Genomic DNA, 24,209 nt, shown 5'->3' on the forward strand with positions numbered 1-24,209 from the left:
ACGCCTGTCAGTCGAAAATGCTGAGGGTTATGAGCCACCACGTGTCGTCGCCCTTGGGTGCAAACAGGAAGCCGAGGGGAGGGACGGACAGAGCGCCGGGCGCCGCAGCCGTGCAGCGAAGCCTGCGGGAGGGAACCCCAGGAAGTAGGGGGGGGGGGAATCCAGGGCGCGGACGAACGTCATGGCGGACGGGACGGAAACAAGGGAGGAAGAAGAGGAGACTTTGCGGCGCTGGGAGCGGTAAAACGCCACCCGGGGCAATCAGGGATAAAGAAAGGGCTCGGGGAAGGTCTTCCTGCCACCGGGGCACCTGGGATTTGTATTTCTTTTGAGCGGCTGGGTTCTTGGCCCCGCCTCCTGTGTCCCCCGTGGCTGCAGAGGGATGGAATGGGCGCCTGTCTCCAAGGGCGCCCCCTGCCTGTCGGGTTGAGAACGGGAGGGAAGCGCCAGAGGCTCTCGCGGAGCGGGGATCGCCATAAGTTAAAAGCCCCCTCAGCCTAGAATGGGTGCTTCTGGACCGGTGGCCGCTGGCTGAGGATTCCTGCCCTTAGCTGAAGAGGTCTCGCTTCTAGACGAGAATGCCAGCAGCCCGGAGCCTGCAGAGGAAGTGGTGGGATGCCTCCTTCCCGGAATTGGCGTCCGCTGGTTTAGACGTCGTCAGCTGCATTTCCTCAGTTACTCTACTAGGGCAGCAGGGGCCTTACAACTTTGGCAACTTTAAGACTTGTGGACTTCAACTCCCAGGATTCCTTAGCTAGCATTGCTGGCAAGGGCATTCTGGGAGTAGAAGTCCACAAGACGACAAGATCGCATCTTTTCCTGCCTTTCTCCCTTTGAATGTCCAGATCACCACACAGTCCTGCTTTAAATTTGTTGACATTAATCCATCGTTTGAAAAGGGTCCGTCAATCCATCAACAGTCTCCATCAGCACGGAAGCACAAATCAGTAAAAATCACAAGCTGGAACAGACCTGTTTGGAAAAAAATACAATGCAAGTAGAATCTTTCAGCACAGAGCAAAGTATTTGGGGTAGAGAACCGAAGGATCACAGGATAGCAACATAATCTGATACAGAATTAATGAAGTGGGAGAGGTTTTGCTCTCTGTTGCACAGTCCTAGAAGCTCAGATCATCCAATGAACACTAGAGAACACTTAAAACAATATATCTGATGTTGAATTCTGTTCCTGTTAGTCTCAATAAATAGGTGGAAGGTCACAAGTTGTCCATATGTGGAGACCCCACCCCAGGATCCCTGTTTATGAGTTGATCAGTGGGATTATTGCCACCAAGACATTGGAGATACGTTAGCTCCAGTATAAGAGGCAATATGCTTCCACGTACCTGTTATTAAAACAATTTGGGCGGGATATTGGGTTCGTTTCTGGCTTGCGGAGTCCCCACATCTGGTCAGTCATAGCCCATAGTGGGATCTGAATATTGTGTTTGACAGACTGCCAGATTCGTGTGGCTGTTTTTATGCTCTTCATTGGTTTAGTGGTAGAAGCATTGAATAGGGCTATTTCAACTTCTTTGAAACCAATAAACATCCATTTGAGAAAAGAAATATTTTTCAAAAAATCCAAAATGTTTTAACATTCTATTCTGGAAACATCATTTGGTTTGCCCTTTTATTGTGTAGTCAACAAATCCAGATGAAAGAAGATGTGATTGAACAAGACACAGAGGAATGGCAGAGCAATCTCTCCTTTACTGGACTGGAAAGAGTTGGAGGAATGGATTTGTCTTATCTCAAAGAAGATGCCACACGTGCCTGTGCTTCACTGGTGGTGCTCAGCTACCCAGAACTTGAGGTAACAAAGATAAATACATAATTCATCTTCACATAATTAGTATTTTGTTAACATCTAGGATTAATATATTTAGAAGACTAAAACTCCAAGTTTCCAAAAGTTTGACTATCTTCCTTAGTAACTTCAATTTAGCTATCTTGGTGGATTCCAGCTGAGATATTTGTTTCCATAATAGAATTGAGAATAAATTCTTGGAAGCAGTTCAAGAGTCAGTGAATAATTTGGGGGCTGTTGTCAAATTTAGGGGTGTTCCAGCTGTTGTCAGTTCAACTTGTCACTTTTCAAACTGATCTCCCAGTCTCGATTCTCAATTTGAAAAATGCTGAGGGCCATCAACGCATCAACATTTTCCAGGTGAGAAGAGTATACAGCATTTTTAAAGTTTTGTAAATCTTTTGCCAGTTTTGCTGTCTCAGAGTCAGATTAGTGGAGTTACAATTTTGCTTCTTATCAAATGCCTGTATGCATCCTACTTGCCAACAAGAGCATCTCTTCAGAAGATGGTTACTTTAGAGAAATTCAGAAACCACAATATCTGATAAGTGGATGGATGAATGTGTAGGTTTTCCACTGTATCAGTCATCCCTGAAAAGATTTTCAGGTGTATTTTTGATTTCTCCACGGAGAATGAGCTGTTATGTGTGGAAAATAAATGTTTTACCTTCTTGCAAGCATTTTTAAACATTGTGTAGAAAATAACATATATTGTCCAGTGCCCTTTTAGTTGTAAGAGACCACAAATGTGATTGTCTGCCTGCTACATCGAGCAATCAAAATATTCCTGACCTTGGCTGCCAAATACAAAATTCCAGACCTGTCAAGAGAAATGGCAGGAGATAATCTTTTTGTCCAGCTCTGCAAATTGAAAAAGAGGCAATCTCAACAGTTTGGTAGACAAAGGAAAGAGATGTGATGCATCCTTTGTTTTAGTCTAGACCAGAAGTAGGAAATCCTTTTTTCTCAGCTGGGTTTTTATTTATTTCTTGCTTAATATTTTAAGCAAATACTTAAATAAATAAATATTTATTTATTTACTTATCATTTTAAAGCACTCTCTAAGAACTGGAGGGAGAAATCTGGTATTGCAATGACAGTAAATGCTTACACAGCCCTGTATCAGTTCTCACCTTACATTTGCAAACACATGAGAAGGTTAAATTTGAACTACTTTGCTGATTTGTTTGGGGCATGTCAAATGGGAACTGGGAGCTCCGTTCAGTGCAAGAGTTGTGGCTGACCACATCTGACCTAGATGACTTTGAAAAAAATTAGTCTTGCTCCTTAGCAAAAAACGTCACTTTTCCTTCTGTTACCACAGGTCCTCTATGAAGACTGCTATGTGGTGGCTGTGAATGCCCCTTATGTAGCAGGATTCCTGGCTTTCCGAGAAGTCCCTTTTTTGCTGGAGGCTGTACAGCGGCTGGAGACACAGAAGCCTGGCCTCAAGCCCCAGGTGAGATAGTTTGTATTAATGAAAGGAGTGCTGCTGCTTTATGCCAGGGGTGGGCAATTAATTTTGCCATGGGGCCGCATGAGAAATGGGGATGGTTTTAGAGGGCCGGACTAATATAATTAACTCAGTTCTACCCAATACTATATATACTAAAGACCCAGACCCTGGCCTGACCTAAACACCCAGACCCACTCTACAGACCGCTAATTGTTTGCTTTACGGCAACATGGTGCACCACAGTCACTGCGCTGGAGTGTTTGTGTGGTTTCTGTGCTTGGTCACTCTCGGTAGGAGGTCGTGGTCCACTCCAGTGCGAGGATAAAAGAGCTCACCGCATCTGCTGGGACTCCTCATGATTCATCAAGAAAGCAGGAACCGGAGGAGTCCCGGCAGACGTGGTGAGCTCTTTCATCCTGTCACAGATAGCAGGTGGGCCAGTCGCAGACAGTGGGCGAGCTGGATTAAGCATTTGACTAAGCATTTGACTAAGCATTTCATGGCTTAGTCCCTCTGGATATGGAAGTTCCCTTTAGGAATTCATGACTGTTTTTCTCTTACCTGAAGGCAAGAACTCCTAAGAACATCTCTGATCTCTCGAGGACAGGGCTGTCAAACCTGTGGGCCGTGGGCTGGATGCATGATACGCTGACCATGACTATGCCTGGTTTAGCGAAGGAGAAAATAGTCTCAATATGTCATGTGATGCTGCGAGGTTGACACCCCTGCTCTAAGAGGACTAGGCCCAAAGCCGAGTCTGCGGAGAGGGGCGGCATATAAATCCAATAAATCTAATCTAATCTAATCTTTAAGCTGTGTTACAGACCCAAAGGGACAGCTGTTCGAACCTAGTTTAAAAGTCTCTTGACCACCATTCCTGAAACAGCTAGAGAGGCTTCATTTATTTATTAATTTATTAATATTAATTGTTTCCTCATTGCTTATTTGACCCCTATGACAATCATTAAGTGTTGTGCCTCGTGCTTCTCGACAAATGTATATTTTCTTTATGTACGCTGAGAGCATACACACCAAGACAAATTCCTTGTGTGTCCTATCACACTTGGCCAGTAAAATAATTCTATTTTAGGAAATTGTGTAAGGCCGTAGCTCACCAAGACAGCACAACTGGAGTCCTCCAACAGCTTTTCTCTCATAAAACAGATGCGAAAAGGGATTCTTGGAACCAAAGCACCCTGTAAATGTAATGGGATGATTCCCAGTCTGCAAAGCCATAACTTGCATTGGCTTGAGAATGATAATATTTATAAACCTATACACCTGGAGAACATCAGCTGGTGTGGGATCTCAATTTAAAATTCACATGAATTTGGACGTTCAGATACAATAATCTTTTTAGTGACCAAGTCTCACTTCTTTCTAACTGGGAGAAAGTAGGGAAGGTGGCCACCAAGGATATTTGCCTGCTTTTTGGATGCTTTGTGTATGCAAAGCACCACAGGCAACACTGTCATCTCCATTACTGAAAAAGCTTCCCACTGTATTACCTATTATTGAACTGCTCCTTTGTGAGTTTTCTTTTCCCCCCCCTAGGTGCTTCTTGTAGATGGAAACGGCATTCTGCACCACAGAGGTAAGTTCCCTGGCCCATCCTTGCCAGTAAATCCTTTAGATTTACTGTAGGGTAAATTTGCATGTAGATTTAAATAAATCCTTGAGATTTACTTTCCATCTCTGAGATGTTTAGAGCATGCCTTGAATATGCCGGCATGGCGAGTCACTGGTTGATTTCTCATTACTGTAGTGTTTGCACAGCTCTTGGGGAAGAAGTTATTCGTGTTCACTCTCTTGGCCATTGCCAGAGAGGAAGGAGGGGCAGGCAAAAGAATTCCACCTCCTCTTCATAGGCTGTACTCGCTTGCTTGCTGACAATAAGTGAAAAGGCAGCCCTCCCCCACGCCCAAAAGGAAAAGCAGATTAACCGGAAGGCATTTTGGTGAACATCAAGAAATTCATTGCAAGGTTTGACAGTAGCCATTTATGTCCTTCATGGCTTGCTCTTCCTTTGGGAGCTTGTTCAAACTCATGCCCTCGTTAAAGTGGTGCCAGATTTTTCTAAAATTGAAACTTTTCTTACCAGTTTTTTCCTCCAACATCTGCTCCTCTTGCATTGCATTCAACAGGTTTTGGCATCGCCTGCCATCTTGGTGTTCTCACAGCTCTTCCCTGTATCGGTGTAGCTAAAAACCTCTTGCAGGTTGAAGGTTTGGCCAATGATGAACTTCACAAGAAACAAGTAAGTGTTGAAAGGTGTGAATTACATTTCACATTCTTAATTCCAAACCATAGCGGGAGGATATTAGAAGAACATCTTGTCCAAATTGGAGAAGCTGCTATGTACAAATAGCTGTTCTGGGTTTGTTTTGTTTTTCATTGAAAGTTGGAAAACAATGGAGTTACCTACAGGATGACATATGTTCAGTCTGATTGACAATTATGTAGTGACCAAGATTATTATTATTATTATTATTATTATTATTATTATTATTATTATTATTATTTATTGGATTTGTATGCCGCCCCTCTCCGCAGACTCGGGGCGGCTAACAACAATGATAAAAAACAACATGTAACAATCCAATTTAATAAAACAACTAAAAACCCTTATTATAAAAAACCAAACGTACACACAAACTTACCAGACATAACTTGTAATGGCTTAGGGGAAGGAATAGCCTAACTCCCCCATGCCTGGCGACAAAGGTGGGCCTTGAGTAATTTGCGAAAGACAAGGAGGGTGGGGGCCGTTCTAATTTCTGGGGGGAGTTGATTCCAGAGGGCCGGGGCCGCCACAGAGAAGGCTCTTCCCCTGGGGCCCGCCAAACGACATGGTTTGGTCGACGGGACCCGGAGAAGGCCAACTCTGTGGGACCTTATCGGCCGCTGGGATTTGTGCGGTAGAAGGCGGTTCCAGATGCACTGCCCACTGTGTGTTTTTTAAAAAAACACAGTTAACCATGTCTTCCAGCTCTCTCTCTCTCTCTCTCTCTCGCTCTCTCTGTGAGTGTGTGTTGGTTGCATGGTCTTGATATATGGAAATTACTGCAGGGGAAGCCACTTAGCATATTTTTTGGAGCATAAGGTGCACATTTCTACCCCCAAAGAGAGAGTGAAAACTTGGGTGCATCTTATATACCGAATGGAACCCCACCCAGCCACCCCCATCTTTTGGCCTCTGCCTCTCAGCAATTTACCTCCTTGCAGCAAACAATGTAGAGCCTGATTAGCACAAACAACTGATTATCAGTCTCCTGACCCACAGCTGGTTGTGGGTATGCTACAGACTTTATTGGTTCACAGACTGAGGGTTGGGGACCTCTGCTATACAGAACAACAAAGGAAAGTAAACACTAATACTTGACTAACACAACTCCTTCCTCTTTTTTGTTTTGCAGAAAAGGCTAGAATTTAGGAATTAGTCTTGAATTGATCCAATTTCTTCATCCCTCCCAACACATCCACTGTGTTAAATTTCTTTCTCCATATTCCAGATCCAAGATCTTCAGGCAGGAGGAGATACATTCCCACTCACAAATAACTCTGGGAAAATCTTGGGTATGGTAAGTATTTTTGGGAAGGCAGCGCCTATCTATTGGAAGTGGAAGGAGTCTGAAGAAGTGAGTGCAATAAAAAAAAGAAAGAATCAATTTATCCTCAGTCACTAAAGCAGTCTTTGCTTCCCAACATGAACGTTGTCTTAAGTATCAGACTTTGTCTGGGGTGCTTATAGAAAACTGATTAATAAATGTGAGTGGGTGAATGCTGCATATCCACTTTTTTCTTTCTTCAATTTCAAAATCCAACTTCCCCTTCCAATTAGCTAGCTAGCATTTTCCACAGAGCTATTTTGTTAAATAGAAGAGACACCTAGCAGGCGGGTGGGTTCCACTTACCTTCGTTACCAATTTTCATCACGAGATTTCAGGTGTGCATGTTTGCTCCACTCGCGTATGTGCACATCCCCTTGTGCAAATTCACTTTCACGCATGCTTAGAAGGTAGTTTCACCCCAAAACACAGCTGAGGAGCTATTCAGCTGTACGTTGGCCAAAGAAATAAAGGTTGGTGTTAACCCTGGGGCAGGTGGGAGGTCTTTTTTCAAAGCAGGCAACGAGGAGAAACCATCCAAACACTGAAAAAATACAGTAGCTGAAAATTCCCAAAACAAGATAGTGGCGTGCATAGACCGGCACAGACAGAGCCAGATCTATGCTGCCATCTTCACATCATCAGCGGGTCGCTAATGGTTCAGGCAATCTGGTCCAAAGCAGGAAAAAGAGAAGGAAAAACAGAACTCTGTGTTTTCCTGACGTGTCCCATGTCCACGTGCACATACATTCTGTAGTGTTGCCTACGTAAAATCCCAAAGATGCTTTTTACACAAGGCAGCTGGGTTTTTTTTTCCTTTGAAGATGTTTGGCTCCTCATCCAACTGAAATTTCTTCAGTTCTGACTGAATGGTGGAAGATGGAAAGACTTATGTTCTTTGCAGTCATCTGGTCTTTCTGAGAGTGGCTGAGGACACATGGAAGTTTATCTGTGCCTTCAAAGTCACCTGAATAGTGCAATCAGTGTAGAACCTTCTTGGAACTGCTGAAAGGACTGAAGAAGGTTCAGTCCCTTTTTTCAGAACTGAAGAAGCTTCTTGGATGAGAAGTGAAACACCTTCAAAGAAAAGCAAAGTCCAGTTGCCTTTGGAAAAAGCACCTTTAGGACAAACATGATCTGGATGACAGAAAATCTCTATAGACTATATATTGCCTACTTAAAGGTTCAACAAATATGTGAGTCTGGTGTTTACATGGTTCCTTCCCCATTGTGCTTGTTCATTCATGTTCTTTGGATGTGGCATAGTTTGCATGTATCTAGCAGTGTATCTCTTTCTTTTCTACCCAGGCTTTGCGTAGCTGTGCCAAGAGTACAAAACCTGTGTATATCTCAGTAGGCCACAAGATAAGTCTACTATCAGCTGTGCGCTTGGTCCATTCTTGTTGCAAGTATCGGATTCCTGAGCCCATTCGGCAGGTATGAGCAGAAAGTGCATTTAGAATGCTGATACCAGCAACCTCAAGATAAGCACCTTGGTCAGCGCTCTGAATGTTTGGACTTCAGTTCCCAAAGTTCCCAACTAATGATGGCCATTGCTAGGAATTTTGGGAGCAGAAGTTCATTCATGTAGAGACACCCTGGTTAGAAGAGGCTAGGAAGCTAGGTGTGGGCTAGGTCAGGGGTGTCAAACTGGATTTCTTCAAGGGCTAGATCAGCATTGAAGTTCTCCTCCGTAGGATAGCAGAGGCGGAGGGAGATAGGACGGACGTCTTCTGCAGCACCCTGCCTTGTGAGCCTTCCTGCCCCCTTCCCCCTGTTTTCAGCCTGAATGGCCTCCTGCAGCACCCTGCCGGCCAAACATGACATGGAGAGGCTTCCGCTGTGCCCCGTTTCGGCTGGCAGAAGCACCATGTGCCAGTCTTTTTCTATTTTCGAGTTGGCCCCATGGCCAGATTTAAGCACCCCGCAGGCCTTCAATTTGACTCCTGGGCTAGGTGATCTGAGCTCTGCTTCATCAGAACATTTTGAACTTTATTTATTTTACTATAATACTTTATTACCAAATACTTCTGGAAAGTCATAATTAGGGTGCAAAGTTGACAGGAATCCTATTGTTTAATTTTAACATTCTGTCTCCTGAAAATGTGCAAATAAATCATTTTGGGGCTTGATTTAGAAATTTAAAAAATGACATTCATTCAACTGGGACCATGTAAGCAATTATGCAGTTTGACTGAAGTCCTGAATCAGAAACAAAACATAGTGATTTCAACCCTTAGGTTTCCTACTCGATTGAAAACCAACAATAGGTTGAACATTTTGAATTTTAAATAAATTTACATTTATTTCATAATTTATTCATAATTATTCATAATTTACATTTATATTAGACTTTTCCGAAGAGCTGAAATTTGCCCAGCTTCAGAGAAATTGAAACAGAAATTTTAAATTTTAGGTTTTAAAAAGGAACATTTCCTTTTTAAAATCTAAAATTTACCCTGGATCTGCAGAATTGGTACCTGCTCCATTTTGGGAGGATGCAGGTAATCCCTTTAAAAAAAAATCTCTAAAATGTTTGGGGTAAGAAAGCAAGATGTATTATCTGGGAATAGGTACCCCATATTTAAACAAAAACCTCTATACACCTAATTCTCAAATCACACTGCTTGCACGGGGAATAAGATCTGCTGGGCCAATTGTACTCCTGATCCTCCCAGGAGTCTGCAGGCTACAGAGATTGCTGAGCCAGGATGTAGCCAGTGGATGGCAGTGCTGGATCACCATTTATATACCTTGAGGCAGAGTTTGAGCAAGGAAAGGTTTTAGCACAAAACTTGTGGGCCACAGACCTGCCAAGAGCTAGCCTTGAAAGTTTCAAACAAGCCTTCAATATATAGAGCTGGGGCAAAGAAAAGCTTAAGCAGAGCATTTTCTCCCTTGTGTTTGTTCAGCCCTTGACCACTGCTTTCATTTTTGTTCGTGATGCTGCCCATAAAGGTGTGGTTCAATGGTAGATGACTCAATGATTTCTGCTTGGCGTGCAGACGTGTCAGCTTCATTCCCTAACATCTTTGGATAAGGTCAGTAAAATGCATGCAGGAAACCCTTGAGAGCCACAGTCAGGCAGTGTTGATAGTACCAAGCTGAGAAACCAGCGGATTGATTCAGTATCGGACAGCTTCCCAAGTTCCTTAACCACACATCTAAACCAAGAAATCATTAACTTAACACTGAAATGCTCTGTGCATGTTGGTGATTAGAAGCAGGAGATGTTCCTTCTTCTAGTATCCAGGAAGATATGAATGGTTCTTGATTGTCAATGACTCCAGCACTGGCACAGAAGCCATAAGTCAATGATGTCCAAAAAATAGGGCGCATGCATGCTATTGCATGCACTGTGTAGCCATTCTCATAATTCAAATTCCCCCACTTGCCTCACCCCCTCCCACTTATGCATGCATGACCCCCTTTTACTCTCCCGTTCCAGACTTGAAGTGGGCCCAGTAGGCCCATTTTTCAACCTCCCCAGGCTCAATAGGCTTTATTGGAGCTTGGGAGGGCGAAAACGCTCCCCCCGCCACCCCAGAGGCACCCCGGAGACCAGAATCGCCCTCCCAGAGCCACCACATGAGCCAAAAATCAGCTGGTGGGCACGCACATGCCCGCTGGACTTGAGCTAGGGCAATGGCTTGTGTGCTGGCACATATGGCTCCGCATGCCACCTCTGGCACATGTTCCATAGGTTTGCCGTCAGAGCCCTAAATATTCAAAACGGTCAGTGTTTGCATGCCTTTTTATGGAAGAAACATTTCTTGTGCCAAAACTGACTTTAGTTACCCAGTAATATTCCTTCTGATGTGAATATCTCCACTGTGACCCAGACACAACTCTATGCCCTCCTGGTTTCCATCCTCTCTTCCTTTGCTGCAGCATATCTTGCATTTCACAACCCATTAGCATCTTTATGCTGCCACTCCCTCTCTGGGGAAAGTCAGGCTGCAGCCCAAAAGTAGGGTGGGGGGAGCTTAAAAGTAAGAAGAGGTGCCTCCCAACCCTACTTCTGCCATGTGTTAATAGCAATAACACAATGGTAGAAGTAATAAGTCTTCCATCTTTTTGCAACAAAAGCACTTGCACAGTCTTGGGCATCTGACCAGCCTGATGTTTTCTATTTTTTAATACGCCTGGCATAATCCCCAGTCTCTAATGCCACTGCTAGCCTACTCCAAAAATAGATGTGATCTTGAGGGATTATTAAGGCAACATGACTCACCTTATTGATTAACCTCTTGGGTTAATAAGCTAGATTAAACCATCTTAGCACAATGTTAGGAGTGAAATGATGCTACAGTCTAAGAGGACACTTTGCTCTTCCCTTTCCCTGCCATGGAATTAAAATGAGGGTAGCTCTGGATGCTGAAGGCGGCATGAATAATCTTTGATGAAGAAGTAGGAAAATGAAACAAGGCATTTTATTGAAAAGGTGCTGGAATGTTCAGTATTGCAACTCCTTGGATATTGAACCAATTGATTAATTAACCATTGCAATCTCTGAGCCACAACATTCATGACTGAAAAGTCAGTCTTTGGTAAAAATAGAATCGTTATTCGCTAACTAGTTTTTTGTTTTTTAAAAAAAAATCACTTATGGGAGAGAGATTTTCCTTTAATGTAACAGTCTGAACTTAAGCCATATTTATTTTCATCCAAAACTCATTGTCTTTTGTTTTTAATTTTCTCAAATATAATTTTATTAAGCATTTTAATTACAATACTAGAACCTGATACAAACTAAACTTAGAGAAACTGAAGAATGGTAAGAAGGAATAAAATCTGCAAGAAAAGAGAAAAAGAAAAGTAAATATATAGAGAAAAGACTTCCAATCTTCATCACTACAAGTATAACAACTCTTCAAAAGTTAAACAGACATCTCTTCATCCCATATTTCATCCCTTAACTATAAACAAATCCACAAAACATCAACATTTCAATCATGGTGTCAGCAAAAAGTCCATAGCGGTTTGCTAGAAAATCGTAACAAAACATTTTAACCTTGATCAAATAAAGCAACTATATATTTCTTCATTTTATTTCCAACTATCTTAATCTTTAATTCAATCCAAAATTGTCAAACAAACAAAAAAAACCCCCAATCTTACTAGATATCTTTAGGGTTTTGCAATTATAACTCTCTTAATTCAAATTTAATGTCCGTTTAGTCTCTTTACATTTCCATTTCCTAATACCCAATGGTTCAGTGTTATACCACTCCTTTCCAAGTCAACGCTTCATTATCTTCCACTGACGCTGAAGGTGAGACCAAATTCTGTAGCTCAAAACAAACATTTCTTAAAAGTTACTACAGTTTCCAGGATATCTTTCTGTGATCAAGGTCAGTTCACACTGCACACCATTTTTTCCTTTTTCTTTTGTCTTCCACCAAGTTATTATAGTGTTCTCTTCCCATCACCAGATGGCATCTTCAAATTCCCCACATACACAGAGCAGATTCCTGTTAAAATTTCTAAAAATAAATCCAGGTGTGAAATGTTTTCTTCTTACTCTTTGTTTTCTTTTTAATTATTCTCTTTACTTTCACCAAATCCAATTGTAACAATCACAGTCCTTTTGGGATTTAAGTGTTATAATCGCCGTTTGTTCATTTTTTCTTCCTCTATAATACTCCTGGTTGCCAATTAGCTGCTAATTTCCACTTTGGGGTTTTTTTTAAATCTTATTTTAAAATTTCTTTTCATCTGTAAATTGACCAATCATTCATCCGATGTCAGCACCTTGTTCACTCGCCATTCCTGCACACTACTTGAACCAATGCAATCTTCTCCCCCGGACAATCCACATTTTCTACTTCCTGCTCCTTTCAATGTAGCCACCCTAACTTCTTAGTGGCTCACAATGGCCACTTTCTTCAGCTACTGGTTTCAGAGGCTTCAGCTGACCCTCCAGAAAATTGCCTTTTCCCTGTTTGTGTTGGCTTGTGTCACTTTATCCACTGTTCCTCCAGGACAGTCTAGGACAGTGATGGCGAACCTTTTTTCTCTCGGGTGCCGAAAGAGCATGCATTTGCGCTCATGAGTGCCCACACCCATAATTCAATGCCTAGGGAGGGAGAAAACAGCTTCCCCCACACTCCAGAGGCTCTCTGGAGGCCAGAAATGGTGTGTTTCCCAACTTTTAGTGGGCCCAGTATGCTCGTGTTTTGCCCTCCCCAGGCTCCAAAGGCTTCTCTGAAACTGGGGGAGAGTAAAAATGCCCTCCCCATCCCGCTGGAGGCTTTCTGGAAGCCAAAAATGCCCTCCCAGAGCCTCTCTGTGAGCCAGAAATCAGCTGGCCGACACAGACATGCACTTTGGAGCACGCTCACATGCCAGCAGATATGGCTCCGCATGCCACCTGTGGCACCCGTGCCATAGGTTTGCCATCACTGGTCTAGGATTACCCCGAATCAGCTGAGGATTCGACATTTCTTCAGGAGCCCCCGAAGAACACACTGTCATTGTACATGGCCATGACCCCTCTGGGTTGATTTGACAGTTGTATAATTAATATTATAATGGAAAATGTTAAAAAGGTTAAAAATATTATTAAATGAATATAATTAGATTTGAAAATATATATTGATGTATGCATTTATATGCATTCTGACAACACAATGTTTAAATTGAAAATGGAATTTTATATTATAAAATAAACATTTATTAAAAATAAAAATAAAACCATCACTTATTTTTTGTATGACTTGCCATTGCCAGAATAACCAAAATATGCCTGTTTCCTATGATAAATTGTTTATTTTTTTATAGATGAGTCTGAAATCTTATTTTCCAATATTGTAAATTTACCTGGATCCTTAATCCATTCATAACTATTTTAGATTAAAATCTTATTTAGCTTTTTCACTTTTTATTTCAAATACTTTAAGTTCTTTTTTTAAATATATTTTTTATTGTTTTTTTAAAAAGACAAACAAAAACAAACAACATTAAACACGCAAGGAGCTACCATTGCTCCGCTTGTCATAGAAATCTAACTAATACAAAAAACAAAAACCTAACTGTGGTCAGATCAATACAGAAATATCACACGTATACATTACATACTTGTTAAATTTAACTCTATATTCTTATAGTAATTAAGTTTCTTTATCTATAAAATACTTATTCAAAAAATAGAATATAGTAAATAACACATCTAACTTTATCATACTATGAACAAAAAGAAAAAAAACCAAAAATTCTATGTTTATGTTATTTTTAAACTGTAACTATCTTATAAAATTTCAAAATAATAAGTTCAAATAGTTCTAAATTCTTATTTAATTAATTTTTAATACTACTTTTAAAGTTTTTAAAGTTCCACCATTCGTATACTTTATCCCATATTTTAAAAAATTCTGTTTCAACTTAGTTATTCAAATGTTTTGTCATCATGTCTAGTTCTGCACTTTCCATAATTTTTTAAAATACTTAATAATACATATATTGGTTGCGGCAAGAATTACATTTGCGCAGAAATGGAAAGAAAAGGAAATATCAAATACTTTAAGTTCTAAAGGTTGCAAATATTTTTTATTTTGTTCAGCGTTGAAGATAAATCCATCCGATGAAGATTTTTCAAACCTATCTCTAGATCTGGTTCTAGAGTAGTTAATGGGCAATTTCTGAAAGCGATTAGAAAGTGAGGTTTGCAAGTTTAGCATCCTTTAAAAGTTTCCACCTCATTTTGGAGCAGGAGGGCTAATCCCATTGTCTTCTAGTGCTCAAACCCATGAAAAACGGCTGTCCTATGGTCTCCTTGCCAGGATCAGCCATCTGGAGCCAATATGGGTGACACTCTTTTTTTTATCATAGAGGACTAGGTTCCAAGGAATTGGCATGCATACCAGTTCCTTGGTCTTTGCTGCAGATGTCATCTTTGCTTTTGCAGAGCCATCTTCAGTTTTTAATAATCTAAAATTCTATTTCCAATTTTTGGATTATTAAAATGTTTTGCAGGTGCTTTTAATAGAAAAGCAGGCTAAAATCTGTATTAGAGAAACAAAATGGCTAAATGTCATTTAATTATGTTGAAGATTACGCGCTTTTAGCTTCTGCTATTGCCAGTAATTATTGGCTCGAGCCATTTGTATTCAACAGTTCTTGCCTTGTAGAATTTGTTGGTATGGAGCCAAATGATGTAAATTAATTTTGTTAAGCAGATCTAAAACAAATTAATTTGTCATAACAAATGCATATAAATGTTCAAACCCTCATTTTCTTTCACAAAAGGTGGGCATGAAAAATAGCCAAGGTGATTTTTTTTTGTGTCTGCTCCCTAACCTGGAAGTTTGTATCATTATGTACCAATAGTGGATTATTCCTATCTGCTCTTTATATCTTATAATTAACATAATATGTTAACAAAATGGTCCAGTAGGCCCATTTTTCACCCTCCCCAGGCTCCAGAGGCTTCCCTGGAACCTGGGGAGGGCAAAACCGCCCTCCCTCATCCCCCCACAGGCCCTCTGGAAGCTGAAAATGCCCTCCCAGAGCTGCTGTGTGAGCCGAAAATCAGCTGGCCAGTGGGTACCTGTGCCCCGGAGCTGAGCTAAGGCAACGGCTCGCATGCCAGCAAGATATGGCTTCGCTTGCCATAGGTTTACCCTCCCTGGGGTAGGGTGCCTGCAAAGGACTGCTCTCATAAGAAATTAAGTCAGTGAGATAGGACAGGAATGACCAAAGGTGAAGGTCAATACATTTGGACCGCCATGATTTTGTACATTAGGTTAATTTCATACCTATGTATTCCTTGGTCCTTAGATCCTGTTCTGTGACTATTTTGTTCTCTTCCCTCAGTTTGTTGTGATCGTTCACCAAAGCAGCTCGGTGTTTCTAGAACACCTTCCCTCTTTCAAGGCATGTTAGTCTATGATGACAAAATCATTTTTTACTTTTAATTAAAGGCTTTGGGGATGTGATGGTGATGATGTGACTGCAGCTCACAAAAGTTGATGCCTTTTAATAAAATTTGTTAATCTGAGAAGGTACTGGCTGATTTTTTTTGTCTTTCCCATCCTGCCACTTGTCAGATGCATTGTACTTCAATTCCTGTCGCCAGCAGACTGAGGTATCTGGGAATTCTTGTTCATCTGGAAAATACATTCTGTGCGGACCTGTTATGGCCCATTGAGATTAATTGTTCTAAATTCAGACAGTCATCAAATTTCTTGAACCTTCTCATTGCTTACCCAGTTTCACTGCATGTTTAATTGTACCAGATGCCAAGGCTGTCACCCATTTTGGTTTTCTTCCAGAATCTGGCAGCAATTCTATAGAGAAATATATTGAAAGACCCAATCCTAGAGAAGAAAGTCTGGTGTCCATTAACACATTTATTTCCTTTGCTGCAAAGAATTTAAGTAGCCTTTGGGAAGCCCATGTCAAACTGCTCAGTCTGCAATTTGCACTGAAGGGAATAAAATTGGTATGGTATGTTGTATGTATGTGGTGTGGTTAGCTCTGGCCCAGCTCCTGCCCCAAGGACTGTGGATGTGGGGGAGACATCCACATGCTGGAGGCCTGTTTTGCCCCTGGTGGAATCTGCTGATGAAGGCTCCTATGACGAAGAAGACATGAGTGACAGGGAGGAGGAGAGTGTGGGAGACAGCTCAGAAGGAGATCAATTATCTAGCTCCTCCTTGGATTCAGAACAAGAGTTAATGATACAGCCATGCATGCGGAGAGCGATGCATAGGCAACAACAACTGAGAGATTATTATCAAAGAAAATGAGGCCACCTGTGGTTGGGTGGGGCTGTGGTAATTAGTGAGGCTGCTATAAATAGCAGCATGTGGGTTTGGCCATTGTGGAGGATTATCTGATCTATGTGTTTCGTGACTGCTTTACTGACTTTGACTTTTTGTGCGTGCTGATTTTTCCCCACTTTGAAACTAAACCAGAGGAAAGTGTGTTTCACTTTGTGAAAGAAGAAGGACTGTGAATTACCTCACAGCTGCAAGCTAAGTATCACAGAACTGATAAGGGATTTGGGCAAATTACCAGTTTGGTTGGAGACGAGTGCTCTTTGCTATACCAAAAGAGGGCTTAGTTTAAGTGAATTTTCATTCTAAAGAACATTGTTTTGAAATTTCAAACGTGTGTGTGTCTGAAATTTGTACCTGTGAATTTTTGGGAGGATTCTACCAGAGAGCCCGACAGAACAGTATGATTTTTAAACAATGGGGTTTTTAGACATTTAATGTTAGATTTATTATTATAGACTTTTAATATTAGATTTGTCATTGTATACTGTTTTTATCACTGTTGTGAGCCGCCCCGAGTCTGCGGAGAATCTAATAAATATATATATAAATAAATAAATAAAAATAAATAAATAAAATAAAATATACCTTGCTTGAAAGAGGCAGCTTGGCATTCTCTTGATTCTTTTCTCTCTCTCAAAAAGAAGGCCTGTGGAACTGGTTTGGATTGAGATTGTAATGGGGCCTGTATAAGAAGCTATCAATTACAAGCCTTTCTCCTCTTGGTGCAGTCCCAGCCTGAGGTCAGCGTTCCAAATAACATCCGAGAAATAAATCAGAGTCCAAACCCTGGCTGGTTGAGTCTCCAACTCAAACGACGGCTTCGGCCTGACACTGGTTCCCAACCTCTTAAATGAAAGGCTGCTCTTTAGTGGATCTTTTGAGCAATGTAAATTGGAGACACTATAGTAAAAAGAAAGAAAAGTACCCTCATCTTAATGCTGGTAGTTTTATTCCAGTCAGATGTTCTCACTGTCAGGGTTCCAAGAAACCCAGGAAAACATCTTGTCCATTGAATCTTCAGGCTTGCCACTCACTTTTAGATAAAGAGATGAAGTGTGGTGAGCAGAAGGGGCTCATTTTCTTCTCAGTCCAAAAATATATCATGAGAGGATAGAAGCTGCATTGTGATTGGCCCAAATCTGACTAGGACTGAGATTTATGGGATGATTTTTTTTTGCCCCTCCTTTCTGCCTCCCCCCATTCTCCTGGAATCGTAGAAATCGTCGCGTTCACCAGTCAACCTAATTAATCTGTTATTATTATTTTCCTCTTGACCCTGATTATAGGCAGATATAAGATCCAGAGAATACATCCGGAAACACATGGAGGTCAACATTGCTGTTCCCCCTCCTCAGCCAGAGAGGTAGGTGTTTATGTGGCTGGAAAGCTATACGTACCACCTCATCCCTAGTCAATCTGCCTTTTTAATGCTCTTTGGGGATGGCATTAAAGTGGCAAACAGGGTCTATCCCATTCCTCAGGACCAGCTATTTCTGGCAGAGCCTCATCCGTCTCTGCAAATCACATGGTTTCCCAAAATGTGTGAATCAGATTGGCTACATCCTTGAGATGATCACAATACATATTCATATCTTGGATCAAAGGTGCCATTTTGGCAGCCAAGGTATCTAGGTGATATGTACTGTATGTTCTGGAAGAGTTGCATGCCACCTTCGCTGAGATCCATCCAGAGTTATTCCAAGAAAGTGACAGGATTTTATTCTTAGAAATCTGTCTTCCAATGAATAGCACTAGGTTACAAGGAAGGAAAGGGGGAAAAAAGTGGAATTTAAGATCCAGCCTCCAAAGGTGGATTGGGATAACATACTCCGCCTTTACATAATTGCATCCCAACATCCAATGCTAGTGCATAGATTTTTCTCACAATGCATGTTCGATCACTTGCTTCCTTCTTTAGAGGCCAAGATCTGGAAAGTGACAGATTGGAGGAAGCTGACAAAGATGAAGGCAAGCACTGAGTGAGGTATGTCTATTCCAGGGCGGGTGCTTAAGTTGGGAAAATTTCCCATTCCAAACCATATACTCTATCAGATTCTTTTTGGGGGGGGGGGGGGTGAAGTGTGTGTGTGTCATCTTAGTTTGACCCTGTCCTGCTTGTACCCTTCTTCCCTAGAGCTAATCACAAAGATGAGCTTTCATCTCAAAGGCCACCATCGTGGGGAAGAGAATGTGGCAATTTCCATCTATTCAACAAAGCACTGCCCAGAGGTCAAAGACAATCAAGACAGCTCTTTCAAGAGTACTTTCATCCAGGGATTTGCCAATCGCATTTTGGAGCAAGAAATATTGTCCCTAATAGAATGGGCTTGGTCTTTAGGTGAACCTGAAAGGCAAACAAAATGACACGGATGAGTAGTGATCTAAGGCAGTGATGGTAGTGGGCAGTTTGCCCTGTGTAGCTGACATTAGCTTTCCTGCAGGGCAGGAATCTTGGGTGAATCATGGAGGACTTTTGTTTTTGCCTGCCTTATTCTGAAGCTTCCTTTCAGGACAGCGAAAATCCTGAAACTTAGGATACCTTCCCCAATTTTGGTCCCTTCCAGGTGTGCTGCTTGGGAATTCTGGCGGTTGAGGGCCAACATATTCTGCAAGGGAAGAAATCATTATGTGCCACTTGAATGGTCATAGGCTCCGTTTGATCCCTGTAACAAGCAAAAAATACATTTCCTAACACTGCATTGCATATTGACTGAAGATACTGAACAGTGACTCTGGTATGGTATTTTGTTTTTAATTATCGTGAAATGTTGTTTTCCGCTTATTTCATTTGCCCTGTTTGTATTCTGCACACTCCTGGCAAAGCCACCTTGTGGCAGTATATGTGCATCTATGATGATGGGCAATGTACACTGGTTTTAATAGGTTGAATAGCGTGAATTATTCACAACAATTTGCTCAGTTTCCCTGCCATGGAACAGATGCTGGTTAAACCTGTTATTGAGCTAGAAAAGAGTTTGGGTTATTCGTGAAATCACAGGTGCCTTTAAATGCGCCAATTGAACAGCTGGCTCTTAGGCAAACTTATCTCTGATTTCCTGAACTTTTATAAAACAACCCCCACTGCTAAGAAAATATTAAGCATAACAGTTTGATGTTTTAAATATGTCTCTGTGTGTGTGCATATTTCTTGTGGGGGCTCGTCGATGGGACAGAACAATTCCCTTTTCCACATTCTAGCCAAAGGGATGACTGAAAAAGGTCTATGACAATTCACCACAGCCAACTCACCATGGCCAATTCACCAGAGGACAAGATAATATCAAAGAAACAGTAGAATAGTATCATTAAAGAAAAGATGCAAAAGGAGGGACAGATTGAAACGTGAATGACCAAAATGACCATTTTTAATTTTTTAAAATTTATTTTAAATAATCAAATTGAAAGAATAAAATAATCCTGCTGTGAGTTGTTCCATGGCAAGTTGGCTGTGGTGAGTCATCCTACAGCGATTTGAAATGCGGTGAAATGGCTGTGACAAGTTGGCCACAGTGAGTTGGCTGCAGCTACCAGTAGTTGTCCCATTTCATACTGAAGAGGCATAGTAATTGTCCTGATGCTTCCCTGTTCATCCTTCATCCTCTCTGCCAGGAATGGTGCTGAGATTTTGGGAAAGACTTCTGATGCAGTGATAGAGCTGGCCATCTACTAGTTCTCAAATCTGTCTCATCTGCCCACTTCTTGTCTCTCTTCCCCAAGAGCAGGTACTCATCAGTGCCAGAAATAAGTAGCTTGTTTCTAGGTTACGCACTCCAAGAGTTCTAATTTCAGAGAAGGAGTTAAGTTGTTTCACGGGCGTCTGTTCTCTAGTGCCATCTTACTGTGTTGCATCAACTGTGCAACAGTTTCACAATAGAGACGAGAGAGTCTAGCTTAGCACAACTTTGCCCAGGCCAGTGATAAGGCTAATGAAAAAAAAAATCAAACTTGTTTATTAAGGAAGAAGTCCAGAATTCATTAGTACTTATTAGAAAGTCAGCAGGCTGCAGCTTCTGTTCCCCGAGGTATTCTAGCATCCACCTAGAAGTGCAGAAGTGTAGAAACACTTTCTGTCGATAAACAATCTCCGAAAACTGCTTTCCTGGAGATATTGAAAACATTGCTCAATTAATTAATTAGCTACCAGAGAGTCTGTTAATGAGCTTTTCAAATTTTCCTGCACTTGTTGGCAGCTCTAAGGGTTTTTGTCCTCCAGCCCCTCTCCAGGCTAAACGAAAACAGTCTCTGAACATCAGTGGGGCATCAAGAATGTGGTTTGATACATTTTTTCAAGTTATAATTCAATGTAAATTGTAATCCTTTACTCCACATATTCGCCCACTGATCAAGCATTATGTTTCGAGTCAGAAAGTATTCAGACCCCCTTTATTTTTGTCAATTTTGTTATGCTGCAGCCTGATTCTACAGTTGTTGAAATTCATCTTTCTCTCATTAATCTACACTACTCAGCACCCCATAATGAAAAAGTGAAAACAGACTTTTAGAAATGTCTCTAAATTTATTTTTAAAATAAAAAAAACTAAAATATCACATTGGCATAAGTATTTACAACAACACTTGAAATTTAGCTCTTGTTGCCTCCCATTTCTGTTGTTATTGCTGATTTGTTTCTATACCTTAATTTTGGTAAATTAAATTGATTGGACATGATTTGGAAAGGCACATACAGTATCTGTCTATAGAAGGCCTCACAGCTGACAATGCATATTGTAGCACAGCAAACGCCATGAGATCAAAGGAACTGCCTGCAGAGCTCAGAGACAGAATTATTGCAAGGCATAGATCTGGGAAAGACTGCAATAAAATTTCTGCTGGACTGAAGGTTTCTAAGAGCACAGTGGCCTTCATAATTCTCAAATGACACAACCAGTACTCTTCCAAGAGCTGGTCACCCTGTCAAACTGAGCAATCGGTGGAGAAGGGCCTTAGTAAGAGAGGTGACCAAGAACCCGAAAGTCACTTTGAGCTCCAGAGATCCTGTGTGGAAATGAGACGAGTTCCAGAAGGACAATCATCACTGCATCCCTCCACCAATCTGGACTTTATGGCAGAGTAGCCAGACAGAACCCTCTCTCAGTGCAAAACACATGAAAGCCCACTTGGAGTTTGCAAAAAAGTATCTGAAAGAGTCTCAGACTGTGAGGAACAAGATTCTCTAGAATTATGAAACCTAGATTGAACTGTTTGGCCTCCATTCTCAACATTATGTCTGGAGGAAACCAAGCACCCCTCATTACCTGCCCAATACCATCCCAACAGTGAAGCATGGTGATGGCAGCATCATGCTGTGTGGGATACTTTTCAGCAGTAGGGACTGGGAGACTGGTCAGTGTTGAAGGAAACCTGATTAGAGCAAAATACAGGGATATTGTCAGTGTAAACACGTTCAACAGCATTCAGGACCTCAGAGCGAGCCAAAGGTTCACTTTCCAACCTGTCAATGATCCTAAGCACACAGACAAGGCAACACCTCCGCAGAGTGTGAATGTCCTAGAGTGGCCCAGCCAGAGCCCTAACTTTAACCTTATTGAACATCTCTTGAGGGACCTGAAAATGGCTATCCACCAATGGTTGCCATCCAACCTGATTGAGCTTGACAGGATTTACAAGGAAGAAGGACAGAGATTCCCCCAATTCAGGTGTGCTAAGCTTGTCATGTCATACCCCAAAAGACTCAAGGCTATAATTGCTGCCAAAGGCGCTTCAGCAAAGTACCGAGTGAAGGGTCTGAATACTTATGCTAATGTGATAGTTCAGTTCTTTTTTCTTTTTTTGACACAAATCAGGTCATGCTTTATTAGTCAGGTATGAAGCTATTAAGATTGTTCACATCCTATTTATACATTATTTATAGAGCAAATAACTAAAGAGATATCCTTTTCTTTGAGCAGTCATGACTCTTTTCCATTGAGAGCTTCTTATAAACAAGATTTACCCGTTTTAATATTTAAAAATCAGCTTACAGACGATCTAAACTGGCCTTTCGCGGATAAAGCTGTCTCGTATAAACTCTTCTCTTTCCTGCTGCCCACGTATCATCCGCCAAATCATCAGGAACTACAGCTCCTGAATTTAACCAACTTGATAACAGGAATCCGTAAGCACTAATTTATTTATTTATTTATTAAAAGATTTTTACTGAAAGTTTTTTTAAAAAGCTGACACTTATGACGTATACAAAAAAGAAAACAATACATAGTAAACAAAAAACAGAACAACAAAAAGAAACAAAACCGCAAACATAAATATACAAATATATAACTACAGCATCTTATAACTCTGCATACTTAAAGCATAAAGAGAAAAACATTACAGTTCTATCATATCTTCCTTTCATACATCAATACTCATTGTCTACTCATTGTTTCTTGGCACACATGGAAGACCAACTATACTAGCAATAAGCATCTGCCCACCACTTGGAATGACAGCCATGGGGTGGAAGGAGTTGTTCCTGCAATCAAAATCCACTCTTTATTCTGAAACTGCTCTTTCAGAGGAGGCCCTAATTGAAATCTGTTCTGTCTGGGTCACTCCAGAAGCCAATACCAACCCAAAAAGAGAAGCCAGATACACTGGTAAAAGGCAAAGGCAGTTTTATAAAATTCAAGAAAAACACAGGTAACAGAAAATGTCCTTACAAACAGGAAAATGCTGTATCTTCAGATATATCCACGAAGGCAAAAGTCCATGCAGCAATACAGAATTCTTGCTGCCAAGCTGAGGCTGTAGATAGCAGACCTACACCTCCCACGGGTCTTCCAAAGCTGCTGGGCCACAAGCCAGGAACAGAGACGCCGAGAAACAAGACAGGATAACGCAACTCCAAACTGATAACACTCCACATGGCTTCAAGGGCTTGCCTGCCTTTTAAACCCTACTAAGGAGGACCACACCCAAACCCAGTTGTTCCTAATTCAGTGCTGATAATACTTCTTTAATTGCTCCTTTCTTTGATCTGACCGTCTCTGTCGCATGTCAACGACGGCTTGAGCTTCATCACCTAATGACTCCAAACTACTGGCTGGGGAGAGCCCCCCCTGGGGCTCTCATGCTGTTCTCCTTCATCCCATTCCTGATTTTCCTCTCCCCCGTCTGACTGTTCAGCCCCCTCCTCTTCGCTGTCATCCTCCTCCGGGCATGGAGCCAGCAGAGACACAGCCGGTCCCTGAGCAGCCTCAGGCTGAAGCACAACAAAATCTAGGGAAGGTTTGATTTGGGAGAGACATTTGGGATGTAAATACAGTGTTCCCTCGATTTTCGCGGGGGATGCGTTTCGAGACTGCCCGTGAAAGTCAAATTTTCGCGAAGTAGAAATGCGGAAGTAAATACACTATTTTTGGCTATGAGCAGTATCACAAACCTTCCCTTAACACTTTCAACCCCTAAATTGCAATTTCCCATTCCCTTAGCAACCATTTAGATTATTACTCACCATGTTTATTTATTAAAGTTTATTAAAAAATATTTATTAAAGGCACATGAAAGTTTGGCGATGACATATGACGTCATCGGGCGGGAAAAACCGTGGTATA

General features: G+C 41.4%; 1 protein-coding gene across 3 annotated transcripts; it reads left to right on the forward strand.

Moving 5' to 3' along the window:
* The first annotated feature begins 55 nt into the window (after positions 1-55).
* ENDOV (endonuclease V) lies at positions 56-19,779 on the forward strand. 3 transcript variants are annotated; one of them, XM_070740214.1, is made up of 11 exons: positions 151-240; positions 846-993; positions 1,645-1,816; positions 3,135-3,269; positions 4,821-4,860; positions 5,411-5,523; positions 6,779-6,847; positions 8,183-8,311; positions 17,943-18,019; positions 18,575-18,640; positions 18,791-19,779. In XM_070740214.1, exons 3-10 carry the CDS (start codon positions 1,658-1,660, stop codon positions 18,633-18,635), a joined length of 783 nt encoding a protein of 260 aa, XP_070596315.1. In that variant the 5' UTR covers positions 151-240; positions 846-993; positions 1,645-1,657; the 3' UTR covers positions 18,636-18,640; positions 18,791-19,779. The 3 variants fall into 3 exon arrangements, with proteins under 3 accessions (XP_070596313.1, XP_070596315.1, XP_070596314.1); XM_070740212.1 differs by lacking the exon at positions 846-993 and having other exon boundaries at positions 56-240; XM_070740213.1 differs by lacking the exons at positions 151-240; positions 846-993 and adding an exon at positions 503-610.
* Positions 19,780-24,209: the final 4,430 nt, after the last annotated feature.

The sequence above is a fragment of the Erythrolamprus reginae genome, chromosome 2 (genome assembly GCF_031021105.1).
Source record: "Erythrolamprus reginae isolate rEryReg1 chromosome 2, rEryReg1.hap1, whole genome shotgun sequence".
In the NCBI taxonomy this organism is placed as follows: domain Eukaryota; kingdom Metazoa; phylum Chordata; class Lepidosauria; order Squamata; family Dipsadidae; genus Erythrolamprus; species Erythrolamprus reginae.